This window comes from Sorex araneus, chromosome 6 (genome assembly GCF_027595985.1).
Source record: "Sorex araneus isolate mSorAra2 chromosome 6, mSorAra2.pri, whole genome shotgun sequence".
NCBI lineage: Eukaryota > Metazoa > Chordata > Mammalia > Eulipotyphla > Soricidae > Sorex > Sorex araneus.
The window spans coordinates 150,845,881-150,863,863 of record NC_073307.1 but is presented as its reverse complement, the minus strand read 5'-3'; the positions used below and the strand labels follow the sequence as shown (position 1 = coordinate 150,863,863).

General features: G+C 36.9%; 1 protein-coding gene across 1 annotated transcript; it reads right to left on the bottom strand.

Moving 5' to 3' along the window:
• Positions 1–4,429: 4,429 nt before the first annotated feature.
• On the bottom strand, positions 4,430–5,404 carry LOC129405991 (olfactory receptor 4C15-like). Its single transcript, XM_055143718.1, has one exon. The coding sequence runs from the start codon at positions 5,402–5,404 to the stop codon at positions 4,430–4,432; it is 975 nt and encodes a 324-aa protein (XP_054999693.1).
• Between the last annotated feature and the right edge of the window lie 12,579 nt (positions 5,405–17,983).

Sequence of the window (17,983 nt, the reverse complement as noted above, 5' to 3'; positions counted from 1 at the left end):
GGGGTGGAGGTGGAAGGAGGGATTTTGGTAACATTGGTGTTGGAAAACATACACTGGTGGAGGGATGGCTGTTCAATCTTAGTATGACTGAAACCCAATCATGAAAGATTTGTAATTGTAACTCACTGTCATTCAATAATTTTTTAAATTCCATTTTGAAACGTGCCATACTTGAATGGCAACAATAAAACTAATACTAAACTTATCAATGAACTATAAAAATCTTTTCTTTTCAAAAGTTTATTTTCTTATAGCAACTTGATTGCAAGTGTATTCATAATTGGGTTTTTGACACACGATTTTCTGTCACCAAGCCCACCACCAATGTCAACTTCTGTCCATCACCTGCCCAGATTTCCCCTCCTATCTACCTACCCCAGCCTGGCCTGCCATCCTTACAGGCACCTTTTAAATGTGATTATGAAAGGGGGCTAATGGGGCGGTATGTGAAATGTACTGGGATTTTGTTTTTTTTGTGTGTGTGTGTTTTGTTTTGTTTTTTGGTGGTGGAATATGGGCACTATTGAAGGGATGATTGCTTCAGCATTGAATAACTGAGGCTAAAGCCAGAAAGCATTGCAATTTTCCACAAGATGATTTAATAAACAAAATTTTTATTTAAAATCTATCAATCAATAGATAAAATAAAACTTTTCCTTTAGTAAACCAATTGCTATTCCTAATTTCATTAGTAGCAATAACGGAAGAAGCTTCAACTAATAAAATGAATACAAATTTTATGAAATTCTATAAAAATTATCATTAAATAGACGTTTGCACCTGCTCTGGTTATTGTTATTTCCTCTGTGCTCAGGTAAGAAAGTTTCTAGAAAGAACCAGAGAGATAGTACAGCAAGTAGGGATCTTGTCATAAAAGAGGCTAACACCACTTCAATCAATTCCTAGTATATGGTTCGATATGTTCCCCCAAAAGATCACTAGGAATAATTCCTGAGGGAAAAGCCAGAAGTATTTCATAAGCTTTGCCATTTCAACCCCTCCAATAACAAAAAATCATCTAGAGAAATTCTAATCACTGTATAAAGTGTATAAAATTTAATCGACAGTCCCGAAAGTTTTTTCAGTTTAAATAGTTATAACAAAGAGTGACCAGGAATTTTTCTACTCATCTTGAATTCTAATCCTACGCTAAAACTCTGTTTATGTTTTTATCAAGACTTTCTTAATATCATTTCATTTATATTCTTAAGCTTTAAATTTCATTTTGATAAATATCTACAATAGTGATGTGGTTGACTATGAAGTATGCTCCATGTATTCCGTGCCTACTAGAAAATTTAATTGCAATATAGCCCTCTTTACTCTCAATGTATTAATTTGCAATTATAACACAAATCTAAAAAAAGTGATATAGGTTGTATTAGTCACTATTTTATTAAGAACTTAAGAATAAAAATGTTTAGATATGCATATGTTGCTCAAATAATGATAATGTCCAAAATATTGTCCTTAATTCAATGGAAAATGCCAATTCTTTATGTTAAATAGAGGAAAGATAATCCACTTTGTATGTTTGGAAAACCATAATTCTAATGGTGCTTTCCTCTTTTACACTTATCTAACTGTGAATCAGAGGGTTGAGTGAGGGGAGCCCATGAATAAAATACAATGCAACTTTTTTATTTTGAGAATAAGTGCATCTGAATACACATCAAATAAGAACAGTATGAGAGCAAAATGTGAGGATGATTATGGAAAAAATTCACACTACTTCCTTCTCCACAATGCTTACTGACATTATGAAAGCTGAATTATTATACAGAAAAGACATGGTTATGGGACCTGTAGGTCACACCAACAAATGCCTCTGGCTGCTGTATATGCTCCTTAATGACCATGATACGAAGACACACAAAACATCTCCAAACTGAGCAGCTCGCTGCAGAGATTTCTAAAAACAGTACTTACAGGAGCAGGCGGCCAAACTTGCATCAACGCAACAATTTATGCTATTCCTAACAAGCAATACAAAATAAAGTATGTGGGAGATTGTCTGCCATAGAGGATGGATGGGTGGGGGCATGGGGGGATACTTGAGTCTTTAGTGGTGGAAGATGTCCTTGGTGGAGATTTGGGTGATCAATCGTTGTATGACTGAAACTCAAACAGAAAAGCTTTGTAACTATTTCATGGTGATTCAAAAACTAATAATAATAAAAATATAATGACTTAAAAATAAAAAAATCATTGATGTAAACAGAGCGGTATGGCAGGGTGATACCATTTCACGAAAACTCTTCAGTGAGGCTCTTTAGAACATCATGCAATGACTGGAATGGGAAGCTATGGGAGTGAAGACAGATGGTTGGCAGTTATACCATCTCCATATCGCTGATGACATTGTTCTCATAACACAAAACATTAGCCAAGCGGCACAAATGCTGACCGACTTCGACCACTAGTGTGGAAATGCCAAATTGCAGCTGAATCTTAACAAGACGATGTTCATGAGAAATGAACTGGTCACTGATGCTCCATTTGCTCTCAATGGAACGAGCATCTCCGATTGCAGCAGCTCTGTGTACCTGGGTCGAGAACCCAACATGAGCAATGACTTTCTGCCAGAACTGCGCAAGAGCAAGAGAGCAGCGTGAAATGCATTCAAGAGCGTCAAAGAGGTGGTTAAGAGAAAGAAGAACCACCGACTCCGGGCACCTCTTTTTTATTCCACCTTTCTTTCCACATTAACACATGCCTCATAGACCTGGGCCCTACGCAAACATGATGAGAATGCTATTAGGGTATCCAAAAGAGGAATCGAAAGAGCTATGCTGGGAATATCATGGCTCACTCAAGTGAGAGAAGGAATCCAGAGTTCTGACCTCAGGTCAAAAATCAGGGATGCTGTCTCATTTGCCAAGGCATCAAAAATCAGATGGGCAGCTCATGTAATGCGATTCAGAGACGACCATTGGACTAGAGCTGTTACCAACTGGATTGCTCGGAACGTCAGAAGACCTCAGGGCTGCCCACCAACTACATGGTCAGATTTCTTCATCAAATCAGAAAGAACGAGTTGAGGCTCTTCCTGTTCCTGGAGCGAGCAGGTATCATGGGGCTACACTAGCTTGCGACAGGGACAAATGGAGATGTTACCGGCGCTGGCTCGAGCAAATCAAAGATCAACAGAACTATAAGTGATACAAGTGAATATAAAAATATAATAAATTTATAAAAACTGTACTGTGGAGTTCATTCCGATTTCAATCAGTTTAATCAATGACTGAATAAATAGCAGTCCTCTGACCTCTTATTGCCTAGCTCTCCCTCTCATAGAACTTGGTCACTGTTTCTTTTTAAATGCAGAAGCTTCTTAGTTTGATGTAGTCCCATTTGTTTATGTTTACTTCCACTTGCATGGTCAGTGCTGTTTTGTCCTTGAAGATGTTTTTAGCTTCAATGTTATGGAGAGTTCTGCCTACATTTTCTTCTATGATTCAATAAAATTGAAAACTATTTTTTTGCGAAAAGAGAACTTGGTAAGGTACCGAGAGCATTCTGTGGGCAAGACAGAGCCTGGCAAGCTCTCCGTGGTGTATTTGGCATGGCAAATACAGTACAAATGATGGGTCTCATTCCCCTTACCCTGAAAGAGCCTTCATTGTTGCACCACTGGTTAAAACGAGAAAAAAGAGGTTCCTAAATTTTCAGAGCTAGGATGAATGGACACGTTATTGGTATCCGATCTAGCAAATCAATGATCAACGGGATTACAGTGATACAGTGATAATACAACATAAAAAAAATAGCAGGATGAAGAATTTTACCATACCATAGATCCTATAAATTTACCATGCTTAGATCCTCTGAAAATAATCTAATTATTAAGCAAGAATATTTTAACAAAGCTTTTGTATCACACAAACAGTGAACTTTGGGTAATAATGAAATCACAGAGAAGTAACTGATTTAAAAGATGAATTATTTAACATTCTTAGTCTAAAATCACACCAAAAACTAGATACAATCTGATGCATTTGAATACATCGAAGATCATGAGTATATAAATCGATAAAAACATACCTATGTATGAATTTAACTCACTCACACTGCAATAAAGCTCATTATTTACAGTTAATATCGATCATGCAGAACTAAAATCAATGCATCTGCAAAGAAATTGGGAATGTGGTGCCGGAGAAGAAGTTTTTTCTGTCTCAGAAGTCAAATGTGTTTTTCCAATTTCAGTAAAGAAATTTAATTGGCATTTCAAAAAATATAATGCCTTAAATCAGTCTAGAACTTTTTCAAAATATTTTAATTTATTATTCCCTTTTACCTTTTGTGTGATTTGGGGGCAGGAGCAGAAACATTTGAAAGGTCTGAGGATTTATTCCTCACTTTGCACTCAGAGATCAATCTGATGCCATAAAGTTACATTGAACCTTTTTTAAAAAATATCAAGACTTTATTTTTCAACAGAAACAATCATTAAGCGGCTGCAGAGTTTGCTAATGGCATTTTTCACCTCCTTATTTCTGAAAGCATATATCAAAGGATTGAGTAAAGGAGTTAGGATAGTGTAGAATATCTCTACGATTTTGTCAAAGGAGAAAGAAACTGGAGGCCGCGCATACTCAAATATACATGGAAGAAAGAACAAAACCACAACAGCAACATGAGTTGAACAGGTGGAGAGGGCTTTCTTCTGTCCTTCAGTGCTGTGGTTTCTCAGGGAGAACAAGATGACCCCATAGGACACTAGTAACATGAAGAAGATTAGGATGCAAAAGAATCCACTGTTGGCCGCGATCATAAGGCCAAAGCCATAGGTATCAGTGCAGGCAAGCTTCAGTAATGGGTACAATTCACAAATAAAGTGATCAATAACATTGGAACCACAGAAAGGAAGTTGTACAGTAAAAAGAATCTGTATAATGGAATGCAAAAACCCCCCTGCCCAGGCTACTCCAATCAGAATGCCACAGAGCCTTGGGTTCATGATAGAAGTGTAGTGCAAGGGTTTGCAGATGGCCACATACCTGTCATAAGCCATGGATGTGAGGACAATCACCTCTGCTCCAGAAAAGAAGTGTTGAGCAAAGATCTGCATCATGCAACCTCCATAGGAGATGGTTTTCTTCTCATAGAGACAGTCTATGATCATTTTTGGGCAAATTACTGAGATAATACATGCATCCAGGAACGATAGAAAAACCAGGAAGAAGTACATTGGGGAACCCACGAGCGTTGGATTGCTGATGATGGATGCCACAATCAGCAGGTTGCTACAGATAGTTCCAATGTATACAAACAAAAATATGACAAATACAATTTTCTGAACATCTGGATTCTGTGAAAATCCCAAGAGGACAAACTCAGTGACAAAGCTTTGATTTTTCATGATTTTCCAGAGAACACTCAGAGTTTCCACACAGACCATCACAGCCTGCAATAAAACTGACAAGGTTACATCAGATAAGTTTATATTATAGGCACTCATAATTTTGTTCTTCCATGTGATTTTTTCTATTCTGTGCTTCTTTTAATTTTGAAACTAAAACAAAAAATACCAGAATATTCTGAAAAACAATCATGTAAGATCGGGGAAAATTCACTTTTTAAGGTATAAAATAGTGCTAGAGATAGAGCATCTCTAGAGGAACAAACCCAGATATAATAGGATTGAGAACCTATTTTACTTCAGTTACCATCATAGATTACTTAGTCATAGTATCCTAGAGAAAGTTGTTAAAGGAGACTTTGAAGCCATATCTTAGTTCTGAGGCATCAGTACATCAATTTACTTGTCATGTTGAGCATCAACTTGTAATAATCGGCAAACACATGTGAGATGTCCCTGATCAGAATTTTCTATCCACAAATGAAAAAAGATGTCAGTGGCCTTTTAAAATCACAATCTTCACAACAATTTCTGGATTAGTCTGAAGTGATAGGGCCTTCAAGATAAATTAATCAGGCCATATGAGAAGGAACTTCTATTAAAAATGTTGAGTTCTATAAATATACAAATCACATTACAAAACAGGTGAGAACTCTCAATCCAGCAGAAGCCATACACTGGCTTATGCTGCAGGCCAGGAAACTCTCTTTCAGCTCCATGTCTGTTATATAAAGTGCTGTACAAAAGCCATTGTCCTGCTGGGATCCACACAAACCACAGAAGCTTGAGGTCCCTTCTATAGTTGCAGACTAGTTCTTCACTCCTGTATATTCCAAGGGGACAAATGGGACATTTTCACTAAACTTGCACTGGAGTGGTTTGGCAGCCTCCTACCATACCAGAATAACTCTAGCTTTAGCTTGATACTAGCCTCGATCTCCTATTTTCACAAAAAAATGAACCAAGGTAACCATGGTAGTAAGAAATCCTAGAACCCTAAACTACAGTTGAAGTAATGACATAGCCAAAGACACAAAAGTCTTCCTGAAATCCTTGCACAAAATTCTAAACAACTGCTGAGTGACAACCAAAGATGTTGGAATAGTTACAACAGGAAAGTAACTCTCTAGGATCACGAATCACAAAATCCCCATTAATCATTGATTTGTCCAGCGGGCACAGTAACATCTCCATTCATCCTTTCCCTGAGATCTTAGAAGTCTCTCTCAACTTGAACCTCACTACAATGTCCCACTGGAGACTCTTTCAGGGTCAGGGGAATGAGATCCAGCTTATTACTGGGTTTAGCATATGAATACACCATGGGAAACTTGCAAGGCTGTCCCATGTAGGCAAGAAACTCAGAAGTTTGCCCGTTTCTCCCAGAGGGAGAAGTAGGCTACAAGGCTTGTCCGAACATGTGGAGAGGAGTCTCAGGGCATGGCTGTATCTAGGTTCTGGTGGTCTTCGGCCACCTAAAGCTCTGTTCGGGGTGGGGAGGGAAGCTGGAGCCCATCCCCTCCGAAGGGCCCCGGGGAAGAAAGCCAGGCGTGCGGGCAAGAGACTCTCTGGGATAACTGAGTTCATTAATTCTCTGGCTACTCGAGAGAGTGCCCTGGCAGGAGAGCACAGGTGATGAATTAGAAAGACTCAAATCTAGATAGCAACAGACACAATGCATAAGCAGCAGAGAAATACCACCACACTTTCGAAATGAGGATAGTAGACCGGACAACTCAATCAGAAGTGTAACCTCTCACATAAGGATTGTAGCTAGAATATGTTCATGATCTTTAATGTGCTCAAAGATACAGTGGTGCAAGATTAAGAAAGCATGAAAACAGACATTTCAAACTATAAACATAAGTGACAGAAAGAAAGAAATTACAGAACATGGAAACGCAGTGGAAGGCCTTGTCATCAATAACTATTGATGATATTGAGTTTCAAATAGAAAATATATAGTAGTAAAAATGTGTAATGGTGGTAAAAAATCAGGCAATTCATTCACAAATATGATACTAGTGTTCATGTAATAGTTTTACAAATATAATTATTTGATTAAATTAATCAAAATAGAGTTTAATCAATATAATAATTAATTTTAATTAATTATTGTATTATTTTATTTGTTTGCTGATTACCATATGTCACTGAAGAAACCCATAGTATCGGTGTCCTCATCTAAACAGTGGTAACATATTTCGAATTGCCAAATCCACAAGTCAAATAATATTCTTATGCATATTTGTACTTAGTATGCATAATTCAGAAGATATTGTTAAATATTGAAGTCATCATTTTTATTAAGCAGTGTATGTAACAATGCACACATGAGAATATAATTAAATTAATATATTATATAATCAATAATATAAATCTTTTTACCAGGTTATCAAGTTTGCATTTGGTTTAGGGACCACATTCAGCAGTGTTCAGCACTTAGATATTCGTGGCTCTGTGCCAGGAATCAATCCTGGGGGAACTCTCTAGCACCAGATTCGATGCCTGGATATAACCAGTGTTAGCTGTGTTAAAGACATGCATCTTACCTGCTGTACTATCACTTGGCCGAGACTGATATAAAATGTTTTTAATCACCTATTTAACCTAAAATTCATATATTCCTTCCGCAAAATATTCAAAGGAAGGATATAGTGCTTATGAATCATCTAATTGTCTCCCTAGTAAAACGATTTTGCAGAGCTGAAACTAGCGTGCTTGTCCTGTGCTAAACACAAAATCTTGTGCTAAAGTTTTAAATATCACAAACATTCCACAAGGAATTTTTTGGAACTCTAAATATGTTTCTATTCCCTTTGTTCTATCACTGTCACTGAAGTCCCATTGCTCATCGATTTGCTCAAGTGGGCACCAGTAATGTCTCCATTGTGAGACTTGTTGTTACTGTTTTTGGCATACCAAATACGCCACGGTAGCTTGCCAAGCTCTGCCCTGCTGGCAGGATATTTTTGGTAGCTTGCCTGGGCTCTCTGAGAGAGACCAAGGATTCTAAACTCGGTCTACTGCATGCAAGGCAAACACGCTACCCGCTGTGTTATAACTCCAGTGTAAACATCACTGTAGAGAGAGATATTTTTGGATTCCTGTGACATGAGAAATCCAGAAAGCAAAACTACAGCTGAGACAAAGGCAAGGTGATGAATATTACATTTTCCAAACTTGCATTGAACTTGAAAATGAACATAAGTATAAAAATCAGGTTTAAACTTTTGAAATAACAGTTATTTCATTCACACCACCAAAAGATTTCCTTCTTACAAGAAATACTTATTGAGTGCTTAAAGCATCTCAAATGTTGTCTTATTGATGATAAATGTTATATGTCACTAGGTTTTCCTTGAGTTTGTAAAGATTATAATCTCTATTTAAAGTGAAAATCCTGAGACAGAAAGGTCATGTGAGTAGCCCAGTGTGCACTTAAGCTGTAGTGTTTTATGTCTTACAACCTAATTTTTGAAACTATAATTCTATTAACCTTGACGGTTTGATAATACAACCTATAATTTTAAGTCCTAATTTTCAATTTGAACTTCTTCCTTAAAATAAAAAAGTGTAATTAAGAATCCTACCATGTTTCAGTCTATTGAATGCTCTCATCCTGGCAATCTCTAATTTTCAATGAACTGACCAACAAGTAACTATTGGGTCCACATCTTATTTCTTCATCAGAGAGACGAGGAAGAGCCACTCTAGTTGAAGATGCAGAGAATGTTCTCTACTGCTTGTGCTGCAGTATTTTGAACATGGTTAGGGGAAAGAGGGAAAAAGAAATCAAAGTTTCCTTTTCAATTGATTTCCCAATGGAATTGAGGGATGTTTCTTGAGACATTATGAACCTATAGAATTGCATCTCAATTGTCCCCAAGGTTGGGAATTTCCCACCTGTATGATCTCAAAGACTTTAATCGTTTTGGTTTAAGTGTTGGCAAAATCATTTGTCCCTGAGCAATTATATTTTTATGGGATATAGGTATCTGCGCTTGTGTTTCTATTTTAAGATCCCTTTATTACCTTCAGAAATAAAATATTTGTGACATGGAGATATAATATATTATTTGTGGTAAAGGATAAAACTTCTATATTCTCATAAAAATGATAGGGTAGTATTCTGAGATAAGGCTCCATAATCAATCTGTAATGTGTAATATAGCTAGTAGTGTGCCATTTCATGTTTATGTAATAATAACAAGAGCTAGAAAAATTAATAAGAAGTATAAATTAAATTAATAACCTCAATTATTATTTGTTTATGATTTTCATACTGCAGATTTCAAAAATGATATATACTTTTTTAAAAGGCAAAACATTTTTCTTTTCAATGCTTTATACTATAATTTATCTGGAGTTTATTCCCAGTTAAATGTGGTAGAAATAAAGTATAATGTTACTAGTCCCTCTTTTGAAAATTAACTCTGATAAATATGTAAATTTACCGCTGAGATCTTGATTATATCCTGCTGGTCTCTCTGTTTTTATTCTAGAACCACAGTTTTGGTAACTGTAACTTTATAGTATAATTTAATGTCTGGGAACATGACCAACCCATTTTTAAAAAATTTGTTTGCAAGAATTTTTTTCTGTTTAACTATCATGGCCATTAATTTGCCTCACTATAATATAGGATACATGAGATTATATTTTTCTTTTTGGTCTTTTGCCCACAGCCTGATGTTCAGAGTTTAATAATGACTGAACTCAGGAATCACTCAAAAATTAAATGAGAAAGTTATACTTTATTTATTTTAACATAAATACTACAAACTTTACTAACCAATTGTCCATTCACCTAAATAGAACTAATCTTCAAACAAAACATAAGGATTATTCCAAATATTAGTTGAGACTAAAAGAGATGCTATGTGATACTTCAGCTCCAAATGGTAAGATTTTAATGTCTTAAAATTATAAAGACTCAATTGATCGTCACAAAACTTAAATGCACTTAGTTTCTACAGAGATATATAATGGAAATCATTGAATTCTTTCAGGAGAGGGATGGTAAATGAGAGTTCTATAGTTCCTTTTAAATATTCCTTGTCTATGGCCTCTAGTTCATTTATAATTTACGTATTCCATATGAATGAGATTTCAAATTTGTGTTTCTTCTTCTGATGGAATTTCTTACTGTGGTATCCTTCAGTTTCCTTCAAATTACTGAAAGGAACAAAATTTTTTTTCTTTTTCTTTCTGATATTATATCGATTATGTAGTTAACAAAATTTGATTACATTTAATATCCAAACACAAATCTCACCGCCATTACACCCTCCCATCAGCATGTTTCAGATCTTTCCATCCTGAACCCCAATGCCTGCCCCAAAGCAGAAGAATATAATACATTCTGTATTGTTAGTTATGAAAAAAAAAGAGAAAAACTGCTGAAAATGCTACACAAAAGAATCTTTAGAGAAAAGGGAGTGAAAATTGTTCTATTTTGACAGGGACCATTCAGACCTTCTATAAGAGATCATTAAGTGTTTTTAAAGGTTGAGCCTTGTGTGCTTTTACATCTGTAATGTATACACACATATACATATGTGTGTATATATATGCATATATATATATTTATATATACACACACATATTTATATACATATATATATATATATATATATATATGGCTGAGCAATCACACACCAGGTAGGGCGATTCCCTTGCACTCTGCCCACCTGGGTTAGATTCCTCCATCCCTCTCGGAGAATCTGGTGAGCTACTGAGAAAAACCTGCCAACAAGAAAGAGCCTGAAAAGTTACCCATGGCATATTCCGATGCTAAAAACAGTAACAAGTCTCACAATGGAGACATTACTCATGCCCCATGGAGCATTGATGAACAATGGGACAACAGTGCTACAGTGCTATATATATGTATTTTCCCTAAGATTGGTTGCTTACTACTTTGAACCCCATCAAATATCTTGTGGTACTCATAGAGTACCACTACCCACTACCCAGCCACTCCCACGCTCTAGGCCGCTCTCCTGACATACCCTAAGACACTTAATACCCATTTTTCATAATTCCCGAACCATATTTGATGGGGTTCAAAAATATGGGAACCATGGGAACAAATCTAAGGGCCATTGGAGGCCGCCCTAAAAGACTCCACCCTCTCTGAGAGCCTGAAATCTACTGAGAGTACCATTCCTGCACAAGAGTGCCTAGCAAGCTACCCATGGCATAGGCGATATGCCTAAAACAGTAACAACAATGGGGCTCACTCGCCTGACACCCAAAGAGCCCTCAATACAGCAGCGTCAAGAAAGATGAGCAAGGAGAGGCTGAAAAAATCTCAGGGGTGAACTAGACTGCCAAAACAAAGATACACTAAAATGACTGTCTGAACTTTCAATGCACCTACGCTGGAATCAGAAGCATCTATCCAGGACCTAATGGTGCAAGCACAGAAGATCAACTACAACATCATTGGTCTGACTGAACAAGTCAACATCGATCACAACACGCAGTTTTCAACACTGGAGAAGAACTGTTCCTCGGAACATGAGACAACAGAGGCTTTGGTGCATCAGTGTCTTTATCAATATGAACTTAGCCATAAGTATTGATTCATTCAAATGCCTAACAATCTGAATCAGATGATTACGGTTGAATAGATGTGCCACAATGTCTGCAGATTCTATCTTCATCATCTATGTACCAACATCCAAATCTGATGAGGAAGAAATTGAGAAGTTCTACATGGAGCTAGAGAAGTTCTATAAAGAAGACCACACCTTCTACAAGATCATTGTTGGTGATTTTCATGCCAAGATAGGAATGAGAAGGTCTCCTGAAGAAACCCATATTGGGAGCCATGGCCTAAACAGGGTGAGAGACTGTCTGAATTCATCATGTCCACCAAGACCATCCATGGTAACTCACACTTCCTGAAGGCTGAATGTAAAAGCTGGACATGGGAGTCTCCGGATGAAATTGACCACATCATATTCAATTGGAAGTTTTGCATTACCGATGTCACTGTTTTCCCAAAATTTCAAAGGAGATCAGAAAACCGTCTCCTTCACTCAAAATTCTACTTCACAGAGAGGGGAGAAAGGTCTTCAAAGTTTACGTTTAAGAGAACTCCCAGAATGACCACCAACTGGGAGCTCTTTGGCACTATTGTGACAATGTGGGAAGATGCCATCCTTGACAACATCGACAAGGAATATGATCAACTGGTTCAGCACCTCTATGACTGAGAGAAGAATGCCGAGAGGGAGAAAGCCACAAAGAGATGCCTATCTTCACAAACTCTGGAGCTCATTCGCAAGCCTCAGGCAACTGAAGTCAAGAGACTCAAATCCTCAAAACTGTCATGGTAATCATACATGATCTGCAATTATAGAAACAAATAATGGACATTGTGCTAGCTTTATCATAGTACCTACAATTTGATTCATTCATGGGAAAATGTATTTTGTGTCTCTGTCATCATTTAGATACATAATCACATACTTGTTAAAGAGCGAAATATCACACAAAAATACAATGGTGACAGTCAGAAGAATGTTTATCTGCTTAAAAAATAACTAGCTAGTTTTTCAGTACTTCATGTATCATGGATCTAATTCAACCATTTATTTGGAATCCTCATTTATTTTAGAGGAGCAATGGGGCCCAGGTCAGAGGATTCAGTGTAAAGGTTATGTTGAGGAATGATAAAGCTAAGTATCAAATGTCCAGAGCACTGAAGTCAAGAGACCCAAACTTTAATGACCAAAAGGCAAACTAGTGGGGTGGGAGTGATATGGGAGGGAATTGGAGAAAATTGTTGGAGGAAAGTTAAAACTGGTGGTAGCATCAGAGCTGCAATAATGTATTTCTAAAACTCAGCTAAAAATAATTTTTTAAATAATTGTGCTTTAATTTAAAAATAAAATACTGCTGGTTATATATCCCAGAAAAGCCAAAAAGTATATTCAAAATGACATCTGCACTTATATGTTCATCACAGCACTGTTTACAATAGCCAGAATCTGGAATAAACCCGAGTGCCATAGAACAGATGACTGGTTGAAGAAACTCTGGTACATCTATACAATGGAATACTATGCTGCTGTTAGAAAGAATGAGGTCATGACGTTTGCATATAAGTGGATCAGCATGGAAAGTATCATGCTAAGTGAAATGAGTCAGAAAGAGAGAGACAGACATAGAAAGATTGCACTCATCTGTGGAATAAAGAATAATAGACTATAAAACTAACACCCAAGAATAGTAGAAATAAGTACCAGGAGGTTGTCTCCATGGCTTGGAGGCTGGTCTGTCATTCTGGGCAACTCAGAGAAGAGAACACCAATTAAAATGTGGTTGGAAGTCATGTGGGGGAAAGATGATGTGGGCCGAATATAGACTAGAAACTGAACACAGTGGCACTCTACACATTTATTGCAAACCACAGCACCTAATCAGAGAGCGAGAACAAAAGGGAATACACTGCAATAGTGGCACTGTGGGGTGGGGCGAAAAGGTACTGGGGAGGGGGGAGGGATGTTGGGTTTACTGGTGGTGGAGAATGGGCACTGGTGAAGGGATTGGTTATCAAACTTTGTAAGGGAGAAACATGAGCACAAAAATGTATAAATCTGTAACTGTACCCACACATTGACACACTAATTAAAAATAAACTATTAACTAAAAAAATAAAAAAGAAAATAAAAAAATAAATTAAATTAAAAGGAAAACAATGAAATAAACAATTAAAATAAAACAAAAAAGAAATGTGCATGGTAATTATAATATCTACTTAACCTAAAAACATAAAACCATTTTTGTAAAATATATAAATTGTTAAATTTAAATAACAATTTGAAATTTGAAATTGAAAACAACCCAAGTGCCTGAGAACAGATGACTTGTTAAAGAAACTTTGGTACATCTACACAGTGGAATACTATGCAGCTGTTAGAAAAGACTGGAGCAATAGTACAGTGGGTAGGACATTTGTCTTGCACAGCGTCGGCCCAGGTTAGATTCCTCCATCCCTCTTGGAGAGCTTGGAAAGCTACCAAGAGAGTATCCCACCCACATGGCAGAGCCTGAGAAGCTACCCGTGGGATACTTGATATGCCAAAAAAACGGTAACGAGTCTCACAATGGAGAATTTACTGGTACGCACTCGAGTAAATAGATAAAAAATGGGATGGCAGTGCTAAAAGTGCGATAGTTAGAAAAGATAAAGTCATGAAATTTGCCTATAAGTGGATGGACATGGAGATTATCATACTGAGAGAAATGAGTCAGAAAGAGAGAGACAGACATAGAATGACTGCACTCATATGTGGAATATAAATTAGCATAATATGATACTAACACTTAAAGACAGTAAGATAAGAGCCAAGAGAAAGGCCTTGTGGTTTAGAACCCAGCAAAATGTGCTGGGGGAAGAGGCACTTGGGATGGAGAAGGGAATACTCAATTGGAGGGATCTCTTGGGATGGGAGATGTGTACTGAAAGCAGATAAAGGACCAAACATGACAGCTTTTCAATATCTGTATTGAAAACTGTAATTCCCAAACGTAGACTGTTAATTAGAAGGAAGATACCTGCCACAGATGCAGGAGGTATATTGGGGTGGGGATGGCAGGACGGAATTTGTAACATTGGTGGTGGAAAACATACACTGTTTGAGGGATGGCTGTTCAATCTTAGTATGACTGAAACCCAATCATGAAAGTTTTGTAACTGTAACTCAGAGTCATTGAATAATTTTTTAAATTCCATTTTAAAATGTGCCATACTTGAATGGCAACAATAGAACTAATACTAAACTTATCAAAAAATGATAAAAATCTTTTTGTTTCAAAATTTTATTTTCTTTTAGCAACGTGAATTACAAGGTTATTCATAATTGGGTTTTTGACACACAATATTCTGTCACCAAGCCCACCACCAATGTCAACATCCCCCTGTCACCTGCCCAGATTTCCTCTTCTATGTACCTACCCCAGCCTGGCCTGCCATCTTTACAGGCACCTTTTAAATGTCAATATGAAAGGGGGCTAGGGGGCGGGAAGGAGGTGTACTGGGTTTTGTTTGGCTTAGTTTTTATTGTTTTCTTTTTTTTGGTGGTGGAATATGGGCACTAGTGAAGGATTGGTTGCTTCAGCATTGTATAACTCAGATTTAAGCCAGAAAATATTGCAATTTTCCACATGGTGATTCAATAAAATAAAACTTTTATTAAAAATATATAAATAAAATTATATAAATAAATAAATAAAAATTTTTCTTTAGTAAACCAAATGCCATTTTTAATTTCACAAGAAGCAATAACAAAAGAAGTTTAAAATAAGAAAACAAATACAAATTTTATGAAACTCTATCAAAAACATAATTAAATAGACATTTGCACCTTCTCTGGCTATTGTTATTGTCTTTGTGTTCAGGTAAGAAAGTTTCTAGAAAGAACCAGAGAGATAGTACAGCAAGTAGGGATCATGTCATTAAAGAAGCTGACACCACTTCAATCAATTCCTAGTATATGGTTCGATATGATCCTCCCAACTATCACTAGGAATAATTCCTGAGTGTAAAGCCAGAAGTATTTCATAAACTTTGCCATTTGAACGCCTCCAACAACAAAAAAATCATCCAGAGAAATCCTAATCACTGTATAAAGTGTATAGAATTTAATCGACAGTTCCTATTGTTTTTTAGTTTAAATTGTTATCAATCAGGAAATGTAACCAGGAATTTTTCTACTCATCTTGAATTCTAATCCTATGCTAAAACTCTTTTATCTTTTTATCAAAATTTTCTTAATATCATTTGTTTTATACTCCTAAGCTTTCAATTTCACTTTGATAAATATCTACACTAATGATGTGGTTTACTATGAAGTATGCTCCATGTATTCCGTGCCTACTAGAAAATTTAATTGCAATATACCCCTCTTTACTCTCAATGTATTAATTTGCCATTATAACACAAATCTAAAACAAGTGTGATAGGTTGTATTAGTCATTATTTTAATAAGGACTTAAGAATAAAAATGTTTAGATATGCATATGTTGCTCAAATAATTATAATGTCCAAAATATTGTCCTTAATTCAATGGAAAATGCCAACTCTTTATGTTAAATAGAGGAAAGAAAATCCACTTTGTATGTTTGGAAAACCATAATTCTGATGGTGCTTTCCTATTTTACACTTCTTTGACTATGAATCAGAATGATGAGTGACGGGAGCCCATGAATAAAACACAATGCAACTTTTTCATTTTGAGAATAAGTGCATCTGAATACACATCAAAAAAGAACAAGATGAGAGCAAAATGTGAGGGTGATTATGGAAAAAATTCACACTACTTCTCCATAACGCTTACTACATTATGAAAGCTGAATTATTATACGGGAAAGACATGACTATGGGACCTGTAGGTCACATCCACAAACTGCCTCTGGCTGCTGTATATGCTCCTTAATGGCCATGATCCAAAGACACACAAAAGCATCTCCAAACTGAGCAGCTCGCTGCAGAGATTTCTAAAAACAGAACTTACAGGAGCAGGCGGCCAAACTTGCAGCAATGCAACAAATTATGCTATTCCTAACAAGCAATACAAAATAAAGTATGGGGGAGATTTTCTGCCGTAGAGGATGGATGGACGGGGGGATGGGGGGATACTTGAGTCTTTAGTGGTGGAAGATGTGCACTGGTGGAGGTTTGGGTGATTAATCTTTGTATGACTGAAACTCAAACAGAAAAGCTTTGTAACTATAGCATGGTGACTCAAAAACTACTAATAATAAAAATATAATGATTTAAAAATAAAAAAAATCATTGATTTAAAGAGCGGTATGGCAGGGTGATACCATTTCACCAAAACTCTTCAGTGCCGCCCTTGAGAACATCATGCAATGACTGGAATGGTAGTGAAGACAAATGGTCGACAGTTACACCTTCTCTGCTTCGCTGATGACATCATTTTCATAACAACAAACATTAGTCAAGAGGCAAAAATGCTGACCGACTTAGACCTCGAGTGTGAAAAACTCAGATTAAATCTGAATCTTAACAAGACGATGTTCATGAGAAATGAACTGGTCCCTGATGCTCCATTTGCTCTCAATGGAACAAACATCTCCGATTGCAGCAGCTATGTGTACCTGGGTCGAGAACCCAACATGAGCAATGACTTTCTGCCAGAACTGTGCAGGAAGAAGAGAGCAAAGTGGAGTGAATTCAAGAGTGTCGAAGAGCTGATTAATAGAAAGAAGAACCTCAGACTCCGGGCACCTCTTTATGATTTCTCCATTCTTCCTGCACTAACATATGCCTCAGAGACCTGGGCCCTACGCAAACAGGATGAGAATGCTATTAGGGTATCCCAAAGAGGAATCAAAAGAGCTATGCTGGGAATATCATGGCTCACTCAAGTGAGAGAAGGAATCCAGAGTTCTGACCTCAGGTCAAAAATCAGGGATGCTGTCTCATCTGCCGAGGCATCAAAAATCAGATGGGCAGGTCCCGCAATGTGATTCAGAGAAGACGACCATTGGACTAGAGCTATCACCACTTGGATTCCTCGGGATGTCAGAAGACTTCATGGACGCCCACCAACTAGATGGTCAGATTTCTTCTTCAAA